Source organism: Mizuhopecten yessoensis, unplaced genomic scaffold (assembly GCF_002113885.1).
Source record: "Mizuhopecten yessoensis strain PY_sf001 unplaced genomic scaffold, ASM211388v2 scaffold3453, whole genome shotgun sequence".
Taxonomy (NCBI): Eukaryota; Metazoa; Mollusca; class Bivalvia; order Pectinida; family Pectinidae; genus Mizuhopecten; species Mizuhopecten yessoensis.
In genome coordinates, this window is record NW_018405052.1 from 607,618 (window position 1) to 630,941 (window position 23,324).

The 23,324-nt window shown below is 39.3% G+C and overlaps 1 protein-coding gene across 2 annotated transcripts in view; it reads right to left on the reverse strand.

The window, feature by feature from the left end:
• LOC110447521 (dual 3',5'-cyclic-AMP and -GMP phosphodiesterase 11-like) overlaps positions 1–23,324 on the reverse strand; it is a 92,668-nt gene that overhangs the window by 23,808 nt on the left and 45,536 nt on the right. The window contains exons 2-7 of one of the 2 annotated variants that reach the window (XM_021493286.1): positions 16,962–17,123; positions 12,083–12,172; positions 11,440–11,577; positions 8,734–8,769; positions 2,201–2,271; positions 822–885 (exon numbers count right to left, since the gene is read on the reverse strand). In XM_021493286.1, coding sequence (XP_021348961.1) covers positions 822–885; positions 2,201–2,271; positions 8,734–8,769; positions 11,440–11,577; positions 12,083–12,172; positions 16,962–17,123 — 561 coding nt within the window. The remainder of the gene's footprint in view (positions 1–821; positions 886–2,200; positions 2,272–8,733; positions 8,770–11,439; positions 11,578–12,082; positions 12,173–16,961; positions 17,124–23,324) is intronic. The other variant, XM_021493287.1, reaches the window with a different exon arrangement.

Here is a 23,324-nt window from a genome sequence, read left to right on the forward strand (position 1 = left end):
TACTGAAGGTTGACCTATATAGGACTGGTCAGATATACCCTACTGAAGGTTGACCAATACAGGACTGGTTAGATACACCCTACTGAAGGTTGACCAATATAGGACTGGTCAGATACACTCTACTGAAGGTTGACCAATACAGGACTGGTCAGATATACCCTACTGAAGGTTGACCAACAGAGGTCTTGTCACACACTCTTTACTGAGGATGAACTATCAATGTTGACCAGATAAATCTCTACATGTGCCTCCATTTAGGTCCGTCTTGATATTTGAACCAGTTATTGATCTGTTACCTTCAAAGTCTTTCGATAACCTAACTTTCCCTAACCCTGTTAAATGTTGTATTAGTCCTCAAGGGTTAACATAGACGTGTGGCCAGCTCAAAGACCTGATCTGGGACTGACAAATAACATGGATACAGTGTAATATCATATCAAATCATTATCAGGTGCAAATAGGCATGAAATACAGTTCATCAACCCCTGACCCTGACAGGTCATATACTAAGCCTTATCTAACATAAGCCAATTAATTCAATGGCCAGCGTTGGTGCACTGTCAGTCAGCAATTCAATTTATACCTCTAAACAACATGACAACAGGAATCTTTATAATTGAATATAAACATTGTCTCAATTACTCTTGGTCATTTATTTTATCTCAACATGATCCATATTATATGCTTTAATGCCCATTTTTACAAAACAATTGTGGCTAAGCATTTAAGTGAAACTGTGTCGAATTTGCTCTTTATTAGATATAGTTTTATTGATACTTTTACTTTAAATTTGAATTAACACAATCCTCATGTATACCTACCTCCCCTGTGGTGGCTACATGGCCGGAGATTCCTATATGTATTGGAAACCTTGGCTCGGCAGGCCTGCAAGTGAAAGCATAACAACAATGGGTGACAAAGGGGGGCAATTTGTCACTGACTCGGGACTTGGCCATGTAATGGACAGGATTGCAGGTGATCTCTGGTAGTCAAAGCTAGCGAGAAGCCCCCAGCTATTTACGGGAGATTTAAGACAGATCTTAACCCACAATTACATGAACGGCATTCGCTTCACCTGCTCTGGGCAATTTGCAAATTGCTAAAATAATTGAATTTCTGACTTTTCAGAGAATGATAAAGTAAAAAAGATTTTTTTTTTGACACTGAGCTCATTAGTGTCAACTGAAACTTAAAATATCTCCTACCACTGAAAAAATTGCTGCTGACTTCAGCACTGATCAACACTTTGCCATTTGTCGTGTTTCCACAATTAAGGAGAATGTTCACGTTTCACAGCCAATTATATCAGAGTTTTAAAAACAGAACATCAGAAATCCCTGTTCTCACTTTCAAACAACAGGGTGTTAATCAGTACTCACAAATCTGTATGTCAGTACTCACAAATCTGTATGTTTTAAAAACAGAACACCAGAAATCCCTGTTCTCACTTTCAAACAAGAGGGTGTTAATCAGTACTCACAAATCTGTATGTCAGTACTCACGAATCTGTATGTCAGTACTCACAAATCTGTATGTCAGTACTCACAAATCTGCATGTCAGTACTCACAAATCTGTATGTCAGTACTCACAAATCTGTAAGTCAGTACTCACAAATCTGTATGTCAGTACTCACAAATCTGCATGTCAGTACTCACAAATCTGTGTGTCAGTACTCACAAATCTGTAAGTCAGTACTCACAAATCTGTATGTCAGTACTCACAAATGTACCAATCTGTATTTGACAGAACATACTGTTCAGTGTGTCAAAACTTATCAATTATGTGTGTCAATAAAAGTTTGTGTGTCAATAAAATTGATGTGTCAATACTTTGCCAATCTGTGAGTCAATGCAATTAATAAGTGTCAATAATTACCAGATGGTGTGTCAATGAAATGGATGTATGTCAATAATGTCAATACAATTTATGTGTGTCAAAACTTACCAATTATGTGTGTCAATAGTGTCAATACAATTTATGTGTGTCAGAACTTACCAATTTTGTGTGTCAATAGTGTCAATACAATTTATATGTGTACAAAAATTACCAGTTATGTGTGTTAATACAATTGATGTGTGTCAAAACTTACCTATCTGTGTATCAATGCAATTGATATATGTTAATCATTACCAGTTGGTGTGTCAATGCAATTTATGTGTGTCACTAGTGTCAATACATGTTTTGGGTGTTAGTACTTACCAATTTCTATTAAATGTATCACTGTTGTCAAAATCTGTATTCTCCAGATCAAACACCTGAGAAAATATGCCCTGAAAGATAAAGTGTTCATGTTCAAACACAACCATTTAATGAAGTGCTAATCAATCACAATAGAAAAAGGTCTTAACTGCAAATATATAGTGGAATTTTATTTTCTAGCAGCACTGTACAATATATAGCTGAGTGTACTGAATGACAGAGGCCATACTATAGCCAACTGTTCTGTGTGACATACAACATACAATATATAGCTGACTGTTCTATGAGACATATACCATACAATATATAGCTGATTGTTCTGTGTGACATATACCATACACTATATAGCTGACTGTTCTGTGTGACATATACCATACAATATATAGCTGACTGTTCTGTGTGACATATACCATACAATATATAGCTGACTGTTCTGTGTGACTTACAACATACAATATATAGCTGACTGTTCTGTGTGACATATACCATACAATATATAGCTGACTGTTCTGTGTGACTTACAACATACAATATATAGCTGACTGTTCTGGGTGACATATACCAGACAATATATAGCTGACTGTTCTGTGTGACATATCCCATACAATATATAGCTGACTGTTCTGTGTGACTTACAACATACAATATATAGCTGACTGTTCTGTGTGACATATACAATACAATAAATGTATATAGCTGAGTGTATAGCTATCTATTCTGTATCACAGGGCATGATGCTAATGCAACTGTTCTCTACACAGACACAACATTGACAACCTGGTGTGGTACAACTGTTCTCTATACAGACAAAAACATTGACAACCTGGTGTGATACAACTGTTCTCTACACAGACACAACATTGACAACCTGGTGTGATGCAGCTGTTCTCTACACAGACACAACATTGACAACCTAGTGTGATACAGCTGTTATCTACACAGACACAACATTGACAACCTGGTGTGATACAACTGTTCTCTATACAGACACAACATTGACAACCTGGTGTGATACAACTGTACTCTATACAGACAAAAACATTGACAACCTGGTGTGGTACAACTGTACTCTATACAGACAAAAACATTGACAAACTGGTGTGATACAACTGTACTCTATACAGACAAAAACATTGACAACCTGGTGTGATACAACTGTACTCTATACAGACAAAAACATTGACAAACTGGTGTGATACAACTGTACTCTATACAGACACAACATTGACAACCTAGTGTGATACAGCTGTTCTCTATACAGACACAACATTGACAACCTGGGGTGATACAGCTGTTCTGTACACAGACACAACATTGAGAACCTGGTGTGATACAGCTGTACTCTATACAGACACAACACTGACAACCTGGTGCGATACAGCTGTTCTCTACACAGACACACCACTGACAACCTGGTGCGATACAGCTGTTCTCTATACAGATACAACATTGACAACCTAGTGTGATACAACTGTTCTCTATACAGATACAACATTGACAACCTGGTGAGATACAACTGTTCTCTATACAGATACAACATTGACAACCTGGAGTGATACAGCTGTTCTCTACACAGACACAACATTGACAACCTGGTGTGATACAGCTGTTCTCTACACAGAAACAACATTGACAATCTGGTGTGATACAACGAGTTAGTTAAAACCTAGCCTCTTTGATAGAAAATTAACCACAGAAAACTAATCACATTGTGGTTCTGAAGTGTCCTGAAGTGTGCTTTCTGTGACCAGTTGTATTGTTTGAGATCCATCTGAGTTATCATTCAATCCATTTACAAACAAGGGATCGGACCATTGAATTTTAGTGGACAGGATTTTTTACAGATTAAACTTCTATAGTTATTATTACATACAACAAACTGAAGCTGGACACCATGATAGGATTACTCAATGTTTTATCTTCACATGAAGTGTAGTAGAGAATGATTTGCATTGGCAGAGGGAAGATAGGTATAGAGCTAAAACTGATAAAAGTGTACACAACATCTACAGAAGATTTCTATAAAACGCTTCTATAGATATTAATGTATCCCGTTTAATGCTCCTTCACTTACAATAAAGAGCCAAGATAACAACAACATGGCACAGAACATTACCCTAAGCTGCAATAAAGATCGGGATGAATAAGGAAACTACAGCTGACATCCTCAGGTCCTGTGCTTTGTTATTGAAATACACAGCTTTGTCAAAATAGCTGAAGAATTAGTCTACAAAACCAATAATGCTCTGGGTAGAATGTTTAGGTTTCAGATGACTAATTATTTCCTAATTAATTGTTAATGGATAGTCTGGTAAGGGCTGGTGTAGGGATACAATAACATATATGGAATCAAATGTGCCAGGATCCAATGTACATACATGTAGATATACGCAGGGTCTAAAAGGCAAGCTTTATAGTTGTGCTGGTAGTTATTTCTATATTAAGAATTTTATCTGGCATTAAGACATTCTTCGCCAAAATAGTATTTGATTCACATATACAGACTAACTTGTCTTTTATAAATCGTCATTGATATTCATGATATAAATGTTATCTGATTAGTGTATGTATAAGAAGAAATGTTAAATCAAATAAGGTTTACGCCTGATAACTTACCTTCATATAACAGAAACAATATCTTTACTTTGGAAAGCAATCAATATAACATCATTCTATATGTAGCAGCATCTTACACTGGGCATCCAACTGTAGATGGCAGCACTTCACACTTATCATCACAATACAGGTAGCAGCACTTTATACTTATCACCAAACTTTAGATGTCAGCACTGGTACCTTACACTTATCATCACACTCTAGATGGCAGCACCTTACAATCATCACACTCTAAATGGCAGCACCTTACAATCATCACACTCTAGATGGCAGCACCTTACAATCATCACACTCTAAATGGCAGCACCTTACAATAATCACACTCTAGATGGCAGCACCTTACAATCATCACACTCTAAATGGCAGCACCTTACAATCATCACACTCTAGCTGGCAGCACCTTCCAATCATCACACTCCAAATGGCAGCACCTTACAATCATCACACTCTAGATGGCAACACCTAACTCATATTACACTATAGATGGCAGCACCTTACACTTATCATCACACTCTAGATGACAGCACCTTACACTTATAACACTTTAGATGGCAGCACCTTACAATGCACCTTACATGTATAACACTATAGATGGCAGCACCTTACACTTATAACACTATGGATGGCAGCACCTTACACAGCACCTTACACTATAACACTATAGATGGCAGCACCTTACACAGCACCTTACACTTATAACACTATGGATGGCAGCACCTTACACATCACCTTACACCTATAACACTATAGATGGCAGCACCTTACACAGCATCTTACACTTATAACTCTATAGATGGCAGCACCTTAAACAGCACTTTACACTTATAACACTATAGATGGCAGCACCTTACACATCACCTTACACCAATAACACTATGGATGGCAGCACCTTACACATCATCTTACACCTATAACACTATAGATGGCAGCACCTTACACTTATAACACTATAGATGGCAGCACCTTAAACTTATAACACTATGGATGGCAGCACCTTACACATCACCTGACACTTATCATAAGATTAAAAGGAAAACAGCATCCTACACTGATCATTAAACTAGGAGAATAAGTATAAATAGCAGGACCCTACAATTAGCTTTGGCAGCTTTTATCTATGTGAAGCGGTTTTCAGACAGATCTCAAGAATCAGTGTTAGTGACTTGTATGGTATAACTGTGTCTCCAATACATCTTCAAGGCACTGCAAGAGACATGAATATTGACCTCCCTCTGGGAGCTGCTGTGTTGTATATCAATGTAAAACCTGATTTGTTCTGGGGTTTTAAACCATCCAATGTAGATATTCACTTACAGACAAAACTTATCCTACTCAGCAGTATCAATGTGGTATCAAAGTACCCAGCTCTACGTTATTGAAACCTGGGGCAATTTGGTTATGGGAGACTCTATTCAATGCTGTAGAATGGCAAGGAGCTGTACATGTATTGAGATAGAACATGCTCACCAGGACTGACAGCTATACTGAATAACCGTGCACTACTGCAAACTGAATTGAAATAAATAGGTGGTTCCTACAACATGGAAAGACAATAAAACATTGATCAGATTTCTTTTGGATTGTTAAGCAACGATGTTAAAGGTTGTGCATGATTTTGTTTCTGATAAAAATATAAAAAGATTAAATTCTAAGAATTTGACTTGCAGAGTTAAAATAAGGTTTTGGAAACCAGTAATCCGTCTACAGAAGATAATCAGCTGATGTTTTATTCACAACTTTAAGAGCTCATCAATGATGTATGGTCTATCTGTCCATGAACCCAGATCTATTTCTGCTGGTGTAACTCTATATGGAATATTTCACCTGATTCAATTTTTAATATCAATATACACACTCAAACATCACTGGTTTTCAGCTCACCTCCCCGAAGAGCAAGTGAGCTTATGCCATGGTGCAGCGTCCGTCGTCCTTCCGTTGTCCGTCGTCTGTCCGTCTGTCAACTTTTTCTTTAAAACGCTACTTGTCCTGAATGGCTAAGTGGATTTTAACTAGATTAGGTTGGGAACATCCTTGGGCCAAGGGCACTCAATTTTGTATAAATGGTGGGTGTGGCCCCCCTGGGGGAAGAGGGGCGAGGCCGAATAAGGGATATAGAGGTAAAACCTTTAAAATCCTTCTTCTACCATAGGGATTAAGGGATTTTATCCTAATTTAGTCTGGAGCATCCTTGGGTCAATTTTGTATTAACGGTGGGTGTTGCTCCCCTGGGGGCAGATGGGCGTGGCCGAATAGGGGGAAATAGAAGTATTACCTTTAAAATCCTTCTTCTACCGTAGGGATTAAGGGAAAATCCTTCTTCTACCAGTGGGATTTCATACCAATTTAACCTGGAGCTTTCTTGGGCAAAGGGGACTAAATTTTGCATCAACGGTGGCTTTGGCCCCCCTGGGGGCAGAGGGGCGGGGCCCAATAGGGGAAATAGAGGTCAAACCTTTAAAATTCTTCTTCTACTGTAGGGATAAAGGGATTTCATTCTAATTTATTCTCAAGAATTCTTCGGCTAAGGGGACTCAATTTTGTATAAACAGCGGGTGTGCCCCCCCCCCCCCCCGGGGGCAGACAAGCAGGGCCCAATAGGGGGTTAAGGGATTTCATTCCAATTTGGTCTGACCCCCCCTAGGGGCAGAGAGATGGGGCCCATTACGGGATATAGAGGAATAGCTTTAATATCCTTCTTCTTCCATTAGTATGAAGGTATTTTGACCAAATTTGAACAGTAGCATCCTATTTGGAAGGAAAATCAATTTTGTATACATGGTGGGTTTGAACCCCCTGGGGCCTGAGGGGTGGGGCCCAATAGGGGAAACATAACAAATTCTTCTAAATCCTTCTTCTGTAGGAATGACAGGATTTTGTCCAAATTTGGTATGAAACACCCTTGGGTAAAGGGGAAACAATTTGAATAAATGGTTGATCTGACCCCCCTTGGGTGAAGGGGACCTTATCTTGTATCAATGATGGGATGACCCCCTTGGGGGCAGAGGGGCAGACCCCGATAGGGGAAACATAGCAAATTTTGAAATCCTCCTTATACTTTAGGAATGCAGGATTTTGTCCAATTGCATATAAATATAACCTTTGACTAACCATGTAATACATGTACACTTCAATTTCGCTAACATTTCCAGGTGAGCGATACAGGCCATCTGGGCCTCTTGTTTAATACAGATCTATAGTTCATGCTTGATTACCACAGCTAATGGTATAGTTTATAAGTTGTGTAATCAATTCCTTCACCAATTCATAACAAGATATATGATTGGTTACCAATGCTAGATCAAGGTGACCAATCCATTCCATCACCAATACATAACAAGGCATATGATTGGTTACCAAGTCTAGATCAAGGTTACCAATCAATTCCATCACCAATACATAACAGGGTATATGATTGGCAACCAGGGCTAGATTAAGTGACCAATCAATTCCATCACCAATACATAACAGGGTACATGATTGGTTATCAAGCTGGTGTTAATGTTAGTAATCAAACCAATCCATCATCAATAAACAAACAAGCTCCCGTCCTATTTCCAGAATTAGATAAAGTCATTTTAAGTATTAAAATCTAATGCAAAAGACTGTTCGCATAATTCTAAAACTACTTTAACAGATACTAGTAGAAAATAAATACATAATAGTATAAAATGTGACTCATCATAATGATGCAAACCAACTCATTCTAAACAAGAGATCTCAACTAGACTAAGTACTACTTCAGTTAGTGCAGTTATACATGTATACCACTAGTTAGTGCCGTTATAGCCACACACCTGTACTAATAATGTCGGCGTAGGTACCGCCCCACTACTGTTAAAGTGCACATACAGAATACACTAGTGAGATAAGTCAAAGTTTGAGTGAGCATCGACAAAATTAAATTGTGTAATATTCACCATGCTTTTTTTGATAGTAAGCTTTTTGTTTTTGTCCTGAAATTAAAAAGAAGCAAACATGTATCAACCATTAATATCCATGCAGGCCTGACACTATCTATAGGTATAGTCCAACGGCTAGAACAAGCCTGATCTCTGTCACAAACTATCTACAGGTATAGTCCAACGGCTAGAACAATCCTGATCTCTGTCACACACTATCTAAAGGTATAGTCCAACGGCTAGAACAAGCCTGATCTCTGGCACACACTATCTATAGGTATAGTCCAACGGCTAGAGCAAGCCTGATCTCTGTCACAAACTATCTACAGGTATAGTCCAACGGCTAGAACAATCCTGATCTCTGTCACACACTATCTAAAGGTATAGTCCAACGGCTAGAACAAGCCTGATCTCTGTCAAACACTATCTATAGGTATAGTCCAACGGCTAGAACTAGGCTGATCTCTGTCACACACTATCTATAGGTATAGTCCAACGGCTAGAACAAGCCTGATCTCTGTCACACACCAGTACAGCCGCTACCATACTTCTACCACCTATACAACATCACAGTCATATTTGAATTTACGACGTTTTTACATGTACAATAAAAATAGGAAAAATAAACAGAGTCATAATACTAAAATAAAGTTTATTTATAAGAATGCTTTGTATCATGTTTAAGTAAATTCACGATTATTACCTCCCCAAAATAATAAAAGTAAACAAAATTTGAATTTGTTAACAAGTTACAAATTGACTGTATTTTGGCCAGCCTTTGTACTGGGTTGTGTGACAGAGGGTTAGATAGGTCTACATATTAACATGGAAGCACGATAGGAATGTGTCTGCAGGTGTGTCATGCTCACAACATATGTATTCAGATACTTTTGTTTTCACTTAGTGACATGAAATAAATCAAGGAAGAAATCAGTATTTCAGGCACAGATATATTTATATATATGTAAAAAGAAAAAGAAAAAAAGGGAGACAACTGCGAAAATATTTGTAGCAGAATAAGGATTTTGTGTGACATGTCATGGTTGATGAGGACGTTACATGCTCCACTGCCAACTACTCCACACCCTGTTATTACTGCCACTAATAACAGTTGACTAATTATACCTACACCTGACATATACACTTCACCAGCTAAATGGTACAACTCATGCACGCGACATCTATGAAGTCTTTGTGAGCAAGCCTTATGTCTTAATTAAGCCATCAAGCACACTGCTTAATTGTGACTGTGGGGCGGGGTGTGAAGTAAAATCTGTACAAGCTATGAGGGCTGATTGCCAGTTAAGATGGCTGTCAAGGATACACATGACAACATATCAGGCACGGAAAGTAATAACAATTCATTTGATGGGCAGCTAATTTCAGGGGGTCTCACACCAAATGATTGATTCTGTTTCCTCCTACACCTGATCTGTCTTGTCGGGCTTGATGGTTGGCAACATGATGGAGCACTCCCTCAGTTACTGCAAGCTTTTAATGAGCTGCCACATCAATAGGCCAACAGGCCCCGAAAATGCTTCAAAGTCAGCAAAAGTGAGCCCTGACTTCTACGGTCACTGAAAATTCCTCGTAGACTGTTGTAATGAGCCCCTACCTCAACCGTCACAGAAATTCCTCATAAATGATGATAGAGAGCCCACAACCTCAAAAATATCTCATAGACTATCGTAGTTAACCCAAACCTCAGTAGTCACAGAAATTCCCCTGTAGGATTTCATGGTGAATCTTCACCTCAACGGACACAGAAATTTCCCATAGGTGATTATAGACAGCTCTAACTCAACTGATATAAAAGGAGTCCCTGATAGGTACGGAAAACTCCCCATAGAATGTCCTGGTAAGCCACCACCTCAAATATCGCTGACAATTCCCAATTCCAAGCCACTATCTATGAGTCCCAACCGCAACAGACAGAAAATTCCCCAGTCCTTTCACATTAGATGATAGTCCATCTCTATACACCACTCAATTAGGTGGTTGTCCCGTCAATGTGACCAATATATTGTGTTCCACTGGGTCTAAAACTAGACAGATATTACTACAACACTCATAACGTATGGCAATGGAGCATGCAAACTGAAGTCTCATCTCTTAGCCTGAAATAATGCTTTATTCCTATTTCCTTAGCACGATCTTTATAACTTTCAATGTGGATTTGATGAACATTGCTGTAGCCTAGGCAACACAGCTCTTTAGGAAACAAAGCCCACTCATGTGACCTTCATAGTTGAGGCTTTAGTAAATGATTCAAGGATCAAAAGTGATTGTTATTCCACAAAGGGATTACACTTCTTACATAGAGAACATAAATAACATTAGCTGAAATAAATATAAAATCAATATAAGTCTCAATCCTCAGTTAGTACAATACAACTCGTTTATCAGACAGTTTCTATTCTGTTTTTTCACATATTCAATGTATGATCAGATTTAATCTAGAATCTTTTATTTAAAGAAAATTGTTTTAACAGTACAAACAAATTATTCTTACCTAACTTAAGCAGTTAATGACAACATTATGAAAGCAGTGACATTTCTCTAACCAAGCTGTGATGGTACTATCCTAGCTACCAAATAACGAATTACAAGCTGTGACAGTACTATTTATCGTAGCTAACAAGTAACTTGACCACGGTTTGGCCTGGTGTACGGACTACAAGCGGGACACAATATCAGGATGGACACAGTGGTATGGAACCTTACCTTGGACAGGTCTTCGATCAGCATCACTTGACAACGCTGACACTGCAAAAGGGACTGTGTGTGCATCATTATCTTGTAGATAAGATTGGCCACATTGCTCTGCTCCTCAAATATAACACGGGCTAGGTCCAGTAGTACCTGTGACAACAAGTTCATGTCATTCATTTCAAACAGTACACCTTTCAATGGAAATCATGATGTTACCACATCTTTCTATAGACATCATATATTTACCTTGAGTCCTCTTGGCCCATGCATGCTCCAGACCAATTTATACTAAAATTCCTGTATCCATACTGAAGGTGTTGGATTTTAAATTAATCCACCTGTAATCTCCCTATCGGGCTCTTACTCTCTGTCCTGAAGGGAAACACCCTCATTTTATACAATTATGTTAAGTCCTCTTTGCCTAATGATGCTTCAGACCAAAGTTCGTGAAATTCTCTTCAGCTGCTCTGGAGAAGTAGCATTTTTAAAGGAAAGTTGGCACCAGACAACAGACATATGCTATGGAAATGCAAAAGTTCACTTCCCCATTTGGGTCAGGCGAGCTAAAACATTCATACCAATCTTATCAAATGATTTAAATTAAAATGTATTATGGAATAGTTTGAAATAGTGTTAAGTAAATTTATAGCAATACCTGATTTCTTCTGTTTTCCAGAAGTGACTTTTCATAAAGCTGAGCATTTTTCAATCCAATTCCACAAAATGCCAGGTAATACCCAAATACCTGTAAAATAAACATCCAATGTCATTTCCAAGAAACAACAACAATATAATAATTGATATGGGAAGTTAATTTATTAGGTATATACCATATCAATTTGTCACATATAGCCAACATATATAACAACAGTAAGGTACCGATCTTGCCACCTTGCCTCCTTTAGGAGAGAAGATGTGAGGCGCTCTGACATCAATGACCTTGACATTTGAAGCTCTGGCATACAGGAGTACCTAGCTTTAAACAACAGTAATGTATGTATCTTGCCAACTTGCCTCCTTAATGAGATAAGATGTGAGGTGTTCCAAGATCAACGAGCTTGACATTTGAATTTCTAGCATCCAATTGATGACTCAAGTCGGTGAAGTATCAGTGAATGGGTAGGAGTGTCGTTGAATTGTGATGTTTCATTTAAAGACTCAGTACCACTTACTGCATCAGCACATGCAACTTATCTGAGGATGACGTAACAGAAGCAAAAAAGCGATCTGATATCTGATGTAGCATTGTGATCCATCAGTCTTTATTTGGATTATTAACCTTTGGTGATGGGCCTACACTCTCACAATTAGCTTCACACATCTCGGTTTGAAGGAAATGAAAGGAGTGAAGTTTTAAGGAATAACCTTGTCGTTAGCCTGTTTGTGCTGGAAGCTATCTCCAGTGCTTTTCACATTTGCTTTAACTGCTTGGTTTTCATTCCAGTGAAATTTTTTATTGGACTGATTATCTTTATACATATCATCTATTCTCCTCTGTCCCCTTTGATTATTTATAATGGCACAATTTTGAACAGAGTTAAGACAAAAAGCTATCTTTTCTGTGTCTATTTTTTTTGTAAACGCTCTCCATATTACAAAAAAATTAATGCCGGAAGCCAGACTAAAACATTTCTCTTTGACAATCAACATGCAAGTATCATCCTTACTAAACAATATCTAAAAAGTAAAGCCTAGACCAAAAGTCAGTAAAGCATAAATTAGAGACAACAAAGTGTAGATCAGGACAAGGTGAAGACCCAAGATAGTTTATTGTAGACCTCAGACAGTAAACTTAAGCACTTTGACATTAAAGTGTAGGCCAGACACAGTAAAGTGTAGACCTGACACAGTTAAGTGTAGACATGACAAAGTAAAGTGTAGGCCAGACTCAATAAAGTGTAGACCTAACGAAGTAAAGTGTAGACCTAACAAAGTAAAGTATAGACCTCAGACAATTAAGTGTAAACCTCAGAGCGTGAAGTGTAGACCTGACACAGTAAAGTGTAGACCTCAAACAGTGGGTGTAGACCTCAAACAGTTAAGTGTAGGCCAGACTCGGTAAAGTGTAGACCTGACACAGTAGAGTGTAGACCTAACACAGTAAAGCGTAGATCCAACACAGTAAAGTGTGGACCTTGGAGAGTAAAGTGTAGACCTTGGACAGAAAAGTGTAGACCTAACAAAGTAAAGTATAGACCTCGGACAGTAAAGTATAGACCTAACCCAGTAAAGTGTAGATCCAACACAGTAAAGTGTGGACCTTGGAAAGTAAAGTGTAGACCTTGGACAGTAAAGTGTAGACCCGACACAGCAAAGTGTACACCTGACACAGTAAATTGAAGACCTGACACAGTAAAGTGTAGACCTGAAACAGTAAAGTGAAGACCTGACACAGTAAAGTGTAGACCTCAAACAGTAAAGTGTAGACCTCAGACAGTAAAGTAAAGACCTGACACAGTAAAGTGTAGATCTGATCAGTAAAGTGAAGACCTGACACAGTAAAGTGTAGACCTCAGACAGTAAAGTGTAGACCTCAAACATTAAAGTATAGACCTCGGACAGTAAAGTATAGACCTCGGACAGTAAAGTGTAGACCTGACACAGTAAAGTGAAGACCTGACACAGTTAAGTGTAGAACTGACACAGTAAAGTATAGACCTCAGACATTAAAGTGTAGACATGGGAAAGTAAAGTGTAGACCTTGGACAGTAAAGTGTAGACCTGAGTAAAGTGTAGACCTCAGACATCAAAGTGAAGACCTGACACAGTTCAGTGTAGACCTGATACAGTAAAGTGTAGACCTGACACAGTAAAGTGTAGACCTTACAAGTAAAGTGTAGACCTGACACAGTAAAGTGTAGACCTTAGACAGTAAAGTGTAGACCTGACACAGTAAAGTGTAGACCTTAGACAGTAAAGTGCAGACCTAACACAGTAAAGTGTAGACCTTGGACAGTAAAGTGTAGACCTGACACAGTAAAGTGTAGACCTTAGACAGTAAAGTGTAGACCTGACACAGTAAAGTGTACACCACAGACAGTAAAGTGTAGACCTAAGACTGTTGAGTGTAGACCTTAGACAGCAAAGTGTAGACCTTAGACAGTAAAGTGTAGATCTTAGACAGTAAAGTGTAGACCTTAGACAGTAAAGTGTAGAACTTAGGCAGTAAAGTGTAGAACTTAGACAGTAAAGTGTAGACCTTAGACAGTAAAGTGTAGACCTTAGACAGTAAAGTGTATATCTTAGACTGTAAAGTGTAGACCTTAGACAGTAAAGTGTAGACCTTAGACAGTAAAGTGTAGACCTTAGACAGTAAAGTGTAGATCTTAGACTGTAAAGTGTAGACCTTAGACAGTAAAGTGGAGACCTTAGACAGTAAAGTGTAGACCTGACACCGTAAAGTGTAGACCTTAGTAAAGTGTAGACCTTAGACAGTAAAGTGTAAACCTGACACAGTAAAGCGTAGACCTTAGACAGTTAAGTGTAGACCTTAGACAGTAAAGTGGAGACCTTAGACAGTAAAGTGTAGACCTGACACCGTTAAGTGTAGACCTTAGTAAAGTGTAGACCTTAGACAGTAAAGTGTAAACCTGACACAGTAAAGCGTAGACATGAGACTGTTGAGTGTAGACCTGACACAGTAAAGTGTAGACCTTAGACAGTTAAGTGTAGACCTGACACAGTAAAGTGTAGACCTTAGTAAAGTGTAGACCTTAGACAGTAAAGTGTAGACCTGACACAGTTAAGTGTAGACTTTAGTAAAGTGTAGACTTTAGTAAAGTGTAGACCTTAGACAGTAAAGTGCAGACCTGACACAGTAAAGTGTAGACCTGACACAGTAACTTGTAGACCCGACACAGTAAAGTGTAGACATGAGACTGTTGAGTGTAGACATGGTGCAAAACGATTAAAGGAAATGTTTTCCTCATCATTAATGAAATAGAATTTTAAGTATTTAAATGAACTACTTTGTTTTTCCTAATTTTTACATGAAATGACTCTTAAACTATTTCCCTAATTTATTATTTCCTGACTGCTTTTTATTTTAGGTTGTTATTTTATGAATTAAGGAATATTAATAAATGAAGCATTCACTATGGTTTAGGCACTCTAAGGTTTTTTAAGCTTCACATAAAATGGAAGTTTATTTTAAACCAGACGATCCAGCAGATGCCAGTGGGAGGTAGCTCTGTGACTGGTGCAGGATAGGGCGACCATTGGCTCAGACGGATTATGTACGAGTATTAAGATGACTGCACTAATAAGGCGTATGACGTCAATGTCTTACACCTTGTACACGCAACTCGCAATTACCATCACAGAGAACACTTGTTCAAGTTTTTAACCAACCCGCTTATTTTTTTTAATTTATTTTGATAGCTATAATGATTATTTTGTTATGATATCCAGCAACTGTTATTAATGAATAGCTGTCAGGATATTGAAATTTCATATTTCATATTTGATTTAGAATCCCAACCGACTCCAGCATTGTCATGGTAACGGCCTGGAAAACATTAACCTCTCCTGTTGTCAGTTCTGCTAGCATTACAGCTTAAACGAGAAATCAGATTTTTCACTGCATCTCACAATTTCTTAACTAGTGAAATGTTGAAAATAATATGCAAATATTGCAGAATTAATTAGTTCCTTTTTTTGTAGATATTTATATCTTTAATCAATAAGGTATGCTGAATCTGAGACTTTGAGCATGCATGCACGCACGTATGCACGCGCACACACACACACACACACACACACAAACTGCCCTTCTGCCTACGCCCTTCAAATGTTCTGACAACCTGCACCGAACTAACCACTTGGCCCTACTAGTGGCTGGACATGACACAGACTGTGTATTGATGGTAGAGGTCAGTGGTGCACCATACAAAAGTGCAAATCATCTACTACCTTTATAGTAATCCCATTAGTAATCCAAGACTTGAACAATGAGGTTTACTATGACGTCAAGGCAAAGTTGATATCAATTACCCGACAAGCTTGAAGGAATTATTAGTCTGGCAGGCAGACAAACTGCAGTGGAAATGTAGCACAGTGAACTCTCATTAAAATCACATTTTGTACCTTCTGGCAACTTGAGTAATCTGTGTAACGGTGGCCCTCAACACCTAGAGCTGACTTGGTCTGACCTTGCTGTTGTAACCTGCCCATTGTGTGGCTCTCCGACTGATTGGGTCAACCTTCCCTACTAACTCACCTCTGTATATTTTTGTAGTAGGGTCCTATTTTAATCTACTGTTGTCTCTGGAGTGTCCCAAAACTCAAGCTCTCAGCAAAACGTAAAACTGCTTTGTCATGCTGTAAAACTTGGCCAGGAACAGGTAGTTCTACTGGAGTCTGCAATCCAATTACCAGGGAAAACCGTTTTCTGAAACTATTATTTTTTAGGAAATGAAGACCTTCTTATATGTGAAAATTCTGTTGTCCCCAGCCTTTATGAAAACAGTGTAGCCAAAGGATTTTTTTTAATATAACCAAGGAAGGACAATCAAGACACAGCCACCATGGTATACCTTCTCATCGTGTTCGTTGAAGGGTTCGTTCTCGACGCTACTTTTGTTGACAGCCTGCGCGACCCCGATGACCTTGCCGGCACAGTCCTTGATTGGCATACTGAGTATGCTCCTGGTTTTGTAGCCCATCCTGATGTCCACCTCATCACTGAACAGGGGGTCCTGTAATAACAGAAGTATAAAGACTCAAGTATAATGATTTTTTTCAGGTCTCAATAAAAGGTGAGATTTTACATACTGTAAACATGTATTAATTCTCTTTACTTGGAATGACATCTTATATCAATTCTGTGACAGTTGAAAATTAGGTTTGAGTCATGATGAGTGACCTTGTCCTTAATTGGTCTGATATAAAAATGGTGACCTTGATATGACGTAAAGGTGACCTTGGTCTGATTTAAGAAGGGCTACTTCGCTAAATGTAAGAAGGGTAGTTTTGTGTAATGTAATGAAGTAACCTTGGAGTAATGGAGGAAAGGTGACGTTGTGTTGATGAAAGAATAGTAATGTCTTCGTATAGGTTATGGTGGGGGTAATTTCAAACATTACTATGGGTTATTAGGTAATTTTTATTACTTATCAATACATATCCGCTGACCTTGGAGAATATATTTCCAAGACAGATACTTAGTAGTAATTACAACCAGTCGCGTAAAGCATGTGTTCTTTGTCCGAACTCCCTTAGGTATAATAGGCTATGTGTGGCTCTCTTTGGTGAAAAGTTCTGATATAACGTTAACTATAGTCTACTGACAGCATGAAGCTCTTTCTCCCGATCTTGGGAAGTAAAATCCTGAACTGTTGAAGAAACGTGAAATGTAGCAAATCAGCACCTCCCGGTAGATAAAGGTCGGTTGTTGGTGATAGAGGGCTGCTGAGGGGGGAGGCTGGGGCGACGGATGGAAGGGATAGTGATCGGGCAGGTCTGTTACTGCCGATATCTCGGACAAGTACAGACCATGCTGGCTTACTCATCATCAACACATTCTCTCTCTCATTTTTTTTTTTTTATCAAAAACCATCATTATTTAACCATTACATGACATGCTTCAGATTGTTGTGCTATCTCATGCCGCTACAGGAAATGTGGTAAGAAAATCAATGTAAGAGGAAATGTGAAATGCTCAACTTGACAGCCTCCTTCCAATGATCCTTTTCAATTACAGAATAAAACGAGGGCAACATTTCGTTGGCCCAGATGTAACGCTGGCAGCATACTACACACGAAATACCAATCTGATTCACAGATGACCTCTGTGTTTGAGGTGGCAAAGACAGCTAAAGAATATTGGTCACACATCCGGCTGTCCCGGCCACTCGTCCACAGTGACTTTGGAGGTGACCAGCCACCCGTCACCACGGCGACTGTTTCTCATTGACCACTGAGTGTCGTTCAGTGCGGTGACAGTACGAGCACCTCTGGTGCTGACAGACGTGTCAATCATCTGTCCATTTATGTTAGCGGAAAAGAATACTAAACAAGACATATATATATGTATATACTAGTAAGGCAGTCGATATAGATCTAGTTTTATACTTCGTGGTAATAACACTACATCTTCAGTATTGTTCTAAACTTAATTCCATGATTGTCACGTGATTGTCTATATCTGTGCAGGCCACTCGTTTGATCTCCCATGTTTTGATCAACGCAAATGTATTAAAACAAGGCTATTTCGAAGTCACGCCTAAAGTCACGCCTAAAAGTATGGACTTTTCAATTACTGAAATGCAATTCTTAATAAAATTATATCTCTACGATAAATTTCATTAATAGTCTTCTTCAATTTCCTTCCTGGTTTCGGTGCAGCTCTCTTGGAAATAACTATGAACTTAATCTTTTTGGTCCCAAGATTTTCGTCAATCAATGTATGGCAGAGATTCGTTGCCACCATAAACATGTCTATGCAGGGAAATTATCCATCAACTCGTCCGGGTTTCCGGATACACAGATCTCCGTATACATTCTCTGGGACCTCATCATAAACTCATTAAAAAGCATCATCATTCAATAATCAAAACCTCGTCACACACACCACGGTAAACTTAAAACACAGTCAATCAGTCAAATGTATTCTCAACTATGTAGTCAACCAATCAAATGTGTTCCAAATAGTACAGTCAACCAATTAAATGTGTTCCAAATTATGCTGTCAATCAATCAAATGTGTTCCATAATAATTATGGAACACATTTGATTGATTGACAGTATAATTGGGAACACATTTGATTGGTTGACTGTATAATTATTAATTATACAGTCAACCAATCAAATGTGTTCCCAATTATACTAATAATTATACAGTCAACCAATCAAATGTGTTCCCAATTATACTGTCAATCAATCAAGTGTGTTCTTAATGCTATGGTCAACCAATCAATTATGTTCCTAATAATACGGTCAACCAATCAATTGTGTTTCTAATAATATGGTCAACCAATCAATTGTGTTCCTAATAATACGGTATTTCCATTAAATATGTTAAAAATAATACAGGCAAAATCAAACATGCTCCTGACTAATGCAACTCTGAGATCGACAGTCGGTACTATAATACCCCAACTCTGAGCTACCTAACCTGGTATAATACAGCTTATAGCAGAGCTACAGGTAGCATTACTTTCATACATATTTGTACTATGACTTTATTGCTACTAATAACAGTTTACTGACAAGAAATGTATTAAATAAACTTGAATACATGTTATATAATAACCACGTGATGTCTTTAAATGGTGTCAGTATTGGGTTCATTGTTTCATTAATGATTAATTTTTACTGAGACAGAGTTTCAATGGAAAGATAATACAAGCATGTAATATAATACGTGCAATCACAGTCATCGAAGTGTTTTAATTGGACAGACTATCCAGTGAGAAACATGTCTCTGATCATCTGTCGGTTATCTGTTGTTGCACAAATACAGACTTTGTGCAATGTGTAAGCTAATGTGAAATCCCCTTTATAGTCGTATTTAATTGGTTTTAATGGGTTGTTTTAGTAGACTGTTGGTGCATTATATTGAAGTTGTGTTTTAACAGGCCTGTACATCGTGTACAATTACAGTTGCTGGTCGATACGTAAAACATGTATTGTTGTGCACATAATGCATATCCAGACAATCATGACAAATACTTGAAAACCTGTCTTCGTTTAAACTCAATTATGTAACTATAGAGCTTACAAATCTCATGTTACATTATATAACAATGTTTGTCAGCTCAATCCGTGCATGTCACTCGACAATCTGATTACTGAACTGTAAACAGAGTTTACGTCTCTGCTGGGAATCATCGTAGATACATTCAATACATTGTATTAATAATAACTTATTCGCGAGTATTTGAATTTTGAGATATATTTTATTCAGTGCGTTACTACAAAACCTATCGATAGAATACTACCACAGAAACTACCGGTAGAGTTGTACCACATACAACACTGGTAGACTGATACCACAGAAACTATCTGTACAGTACTACCACAGAAACAACCAGTACAGTAGTACCACAGACACTACTTGTAAACTTATACCACAGAAACTATCTGTACAGTAGTACCACAAACACTACTGGTACACTACTACCACAGACACTACTGGTAAACTACTACCACAGAAAGTACCAGTACAGTAGTACCACAGACACTCCTGGTAAAGTACTACCCCAGACACTACTGGTACAGTACTACCCCAGACACTCCTGGTTAACTACTACCCCAGACACTACTGGTACAGTACTACCACAGACACTACTGGTTAACTACTACCCCGGACACTACTGTTACAGTACTACCACATACACTCCTGGTTAACTACTACCCCAGACACTACTGGTACAGTACTACCACAGACACTCCTGGTTAACTACTACCCCAGACACTACTGTTACAGTACTAGCACAGACACTCCTGGTTAACTACTGGTTAACTACTACCACAGACACTTCTGGTAAACTACTACCCCAGACACTACTGGTACAGTACTACCACAGACACTACTGGTTAACTACTACCCCGGACACTACTGTTACAGTACTACCACATACACTCCTGGTTAACTACTACCCCAGACACTACTGGTACAGTACTACCACAGACACTCCTGGTTAACTACTACCCCAGACACTACTGTTACAGTACTAGCACAGACACTCCTGGTTAACTACTGGTTAACTACTACCACAGACACTACTGGTAAACTACTACCCCAGACACTACTGGTACAGTACTACCACAGACACTACTGGTTAACTACTACCCCAAACACTACTGTTACAGTACTAGCACAGACACTCCTGGTTAACTACTACCACAGACACTACTGGTACAGTACTACACCAGACACTCCTGGTTAACTACTACCCCAGACACTACTGTTACAGTACTAGCACAGACACTCCTGGTTAACTACTGGTTAACTACTACCACAGACACTACTGGTAAACTACTACCACAGACACTACTGGTAAACTACTACCACAGAAAGTACCAGTACAGTAGTACCACAGACACTACTGATAGACTACTACCACAGAAACTAACAGTACAGTAGTACCACAGACACTCCTGGTAAATAAACTACTACCACCACAGAAACTACCAGTACAGTAGTACCACAGACACTACTGGTAAATAAACTACTACCACCACAGAAACTAGCAGTACAGTAGTGCCACAGACACTCCTGGTAGACTACTACCCCGGACACTACTGGTACAGTACTACCCCAGACACTACTGGTAAACTACTACCCCAGACACTACTGGTACAGTACTCCCCCAGACACTCCTGGTTAACCACTACCCCAGACACTACTGTTACAGTACTACCCCAGACACTCCTGGTTAACTACTCCCCCAGACACTACTGGTACAGTACTACCACAGACACAACTGGTACTGTACTACCCCAGACACTACTTGTTAACTACTCCCCCGGACACTACTGGTACAGTACTCCCCCAGACACTACTGGTTAACTACTCCCCCAGACACTACTGGTACAGTACTACCCCAGACACCCCTGGTTAACTACTACCCCAGACACTACTGTTACAGTACTAGCACAGACACTCCTGGTTAACTACTGGTTAACTACTACAACAGACACTACTGGTAAACTACTACCCCAGACACTACTGGTACAGTACTACCCCAGACACTCCTGGTTAACTACTATCCCGGACACTACTGGTACAGTACTACCCCAGACACTCCTGGTAAACTACTACCCCAGACACTACTGGTACAGTACTACCACGGACACTACTGGTACAGTACTACCACAGACACTACTGGTACTGTACTACCCCAGACACTACTTGTTAACTACTACCCCGGACACTACTGGTACAGTACTACCACAGACAATACTGGTACAGTACTACCACAGACACTCCTGGTACAGTACTCCCCCAGACACTACTTGTACAGTACTACCACAGACACTACTAGTACAGTACTACCACAGACACTCCTGGTACAGTACTCCCCCAGACACTACTGGTACAGTACTCCCCCAGACACTACTGGTACAGTACTACCCCAGACACTATTGGTACAGTGCTACCCCAGACACTACTTGTTAACTACTACCCCGGACACTACTGGTACAGTACTACCCCAGACACTACTGGTTAACTACTACCCCAGACACTACTGGTACAGTACTACCACGGACACTACTGGTACAGAACTACCCCAGACACTATTGGTACAGTGCTACCCCAGACACTACTTGTTAACTACTACCCCGGACACTACTGGTACAGTACTACCACAGACACTACTGGTACAGTACTACCACATACACTCCTGGTACAGTACTACCCCAGACACTACTTGTACAGTACTACCACAGACACTACTAGTACAGTACTACCACAGACACTCCTGGTACAGTACTACCCCAGACACTATTGGTACAGTGCTACCCCAGACACTACTGGTTAACTCCTACCACATACACTACTGGTACAATACTCCCCCAGACACTACTGGTACAGTACTACCCCGGACACTACTGGTTAACTACTACCACATACACTACTGGAACAATACTACCCCAGACACTACTGGTAGAGTACTACCACATACCCTCCTGGTACAGTACTACCCCAGACCCTACTTGTACAGTACTACCACAGACACTACTGGCACAGTACTACCACAGACACTACTAGTACAGTACTACCACAGACCCTCCTGGTACAGTACTACCCCAGACACTACTGGTTAACTACTACCACATACACTACTGGTACAATACTACCCCAGACACTACTGGTACAGTACTACCACGGACACTACTGGTACAGTACTACCCCAGACACTATTGGTACAGTGCTACCCCAGACACTACTT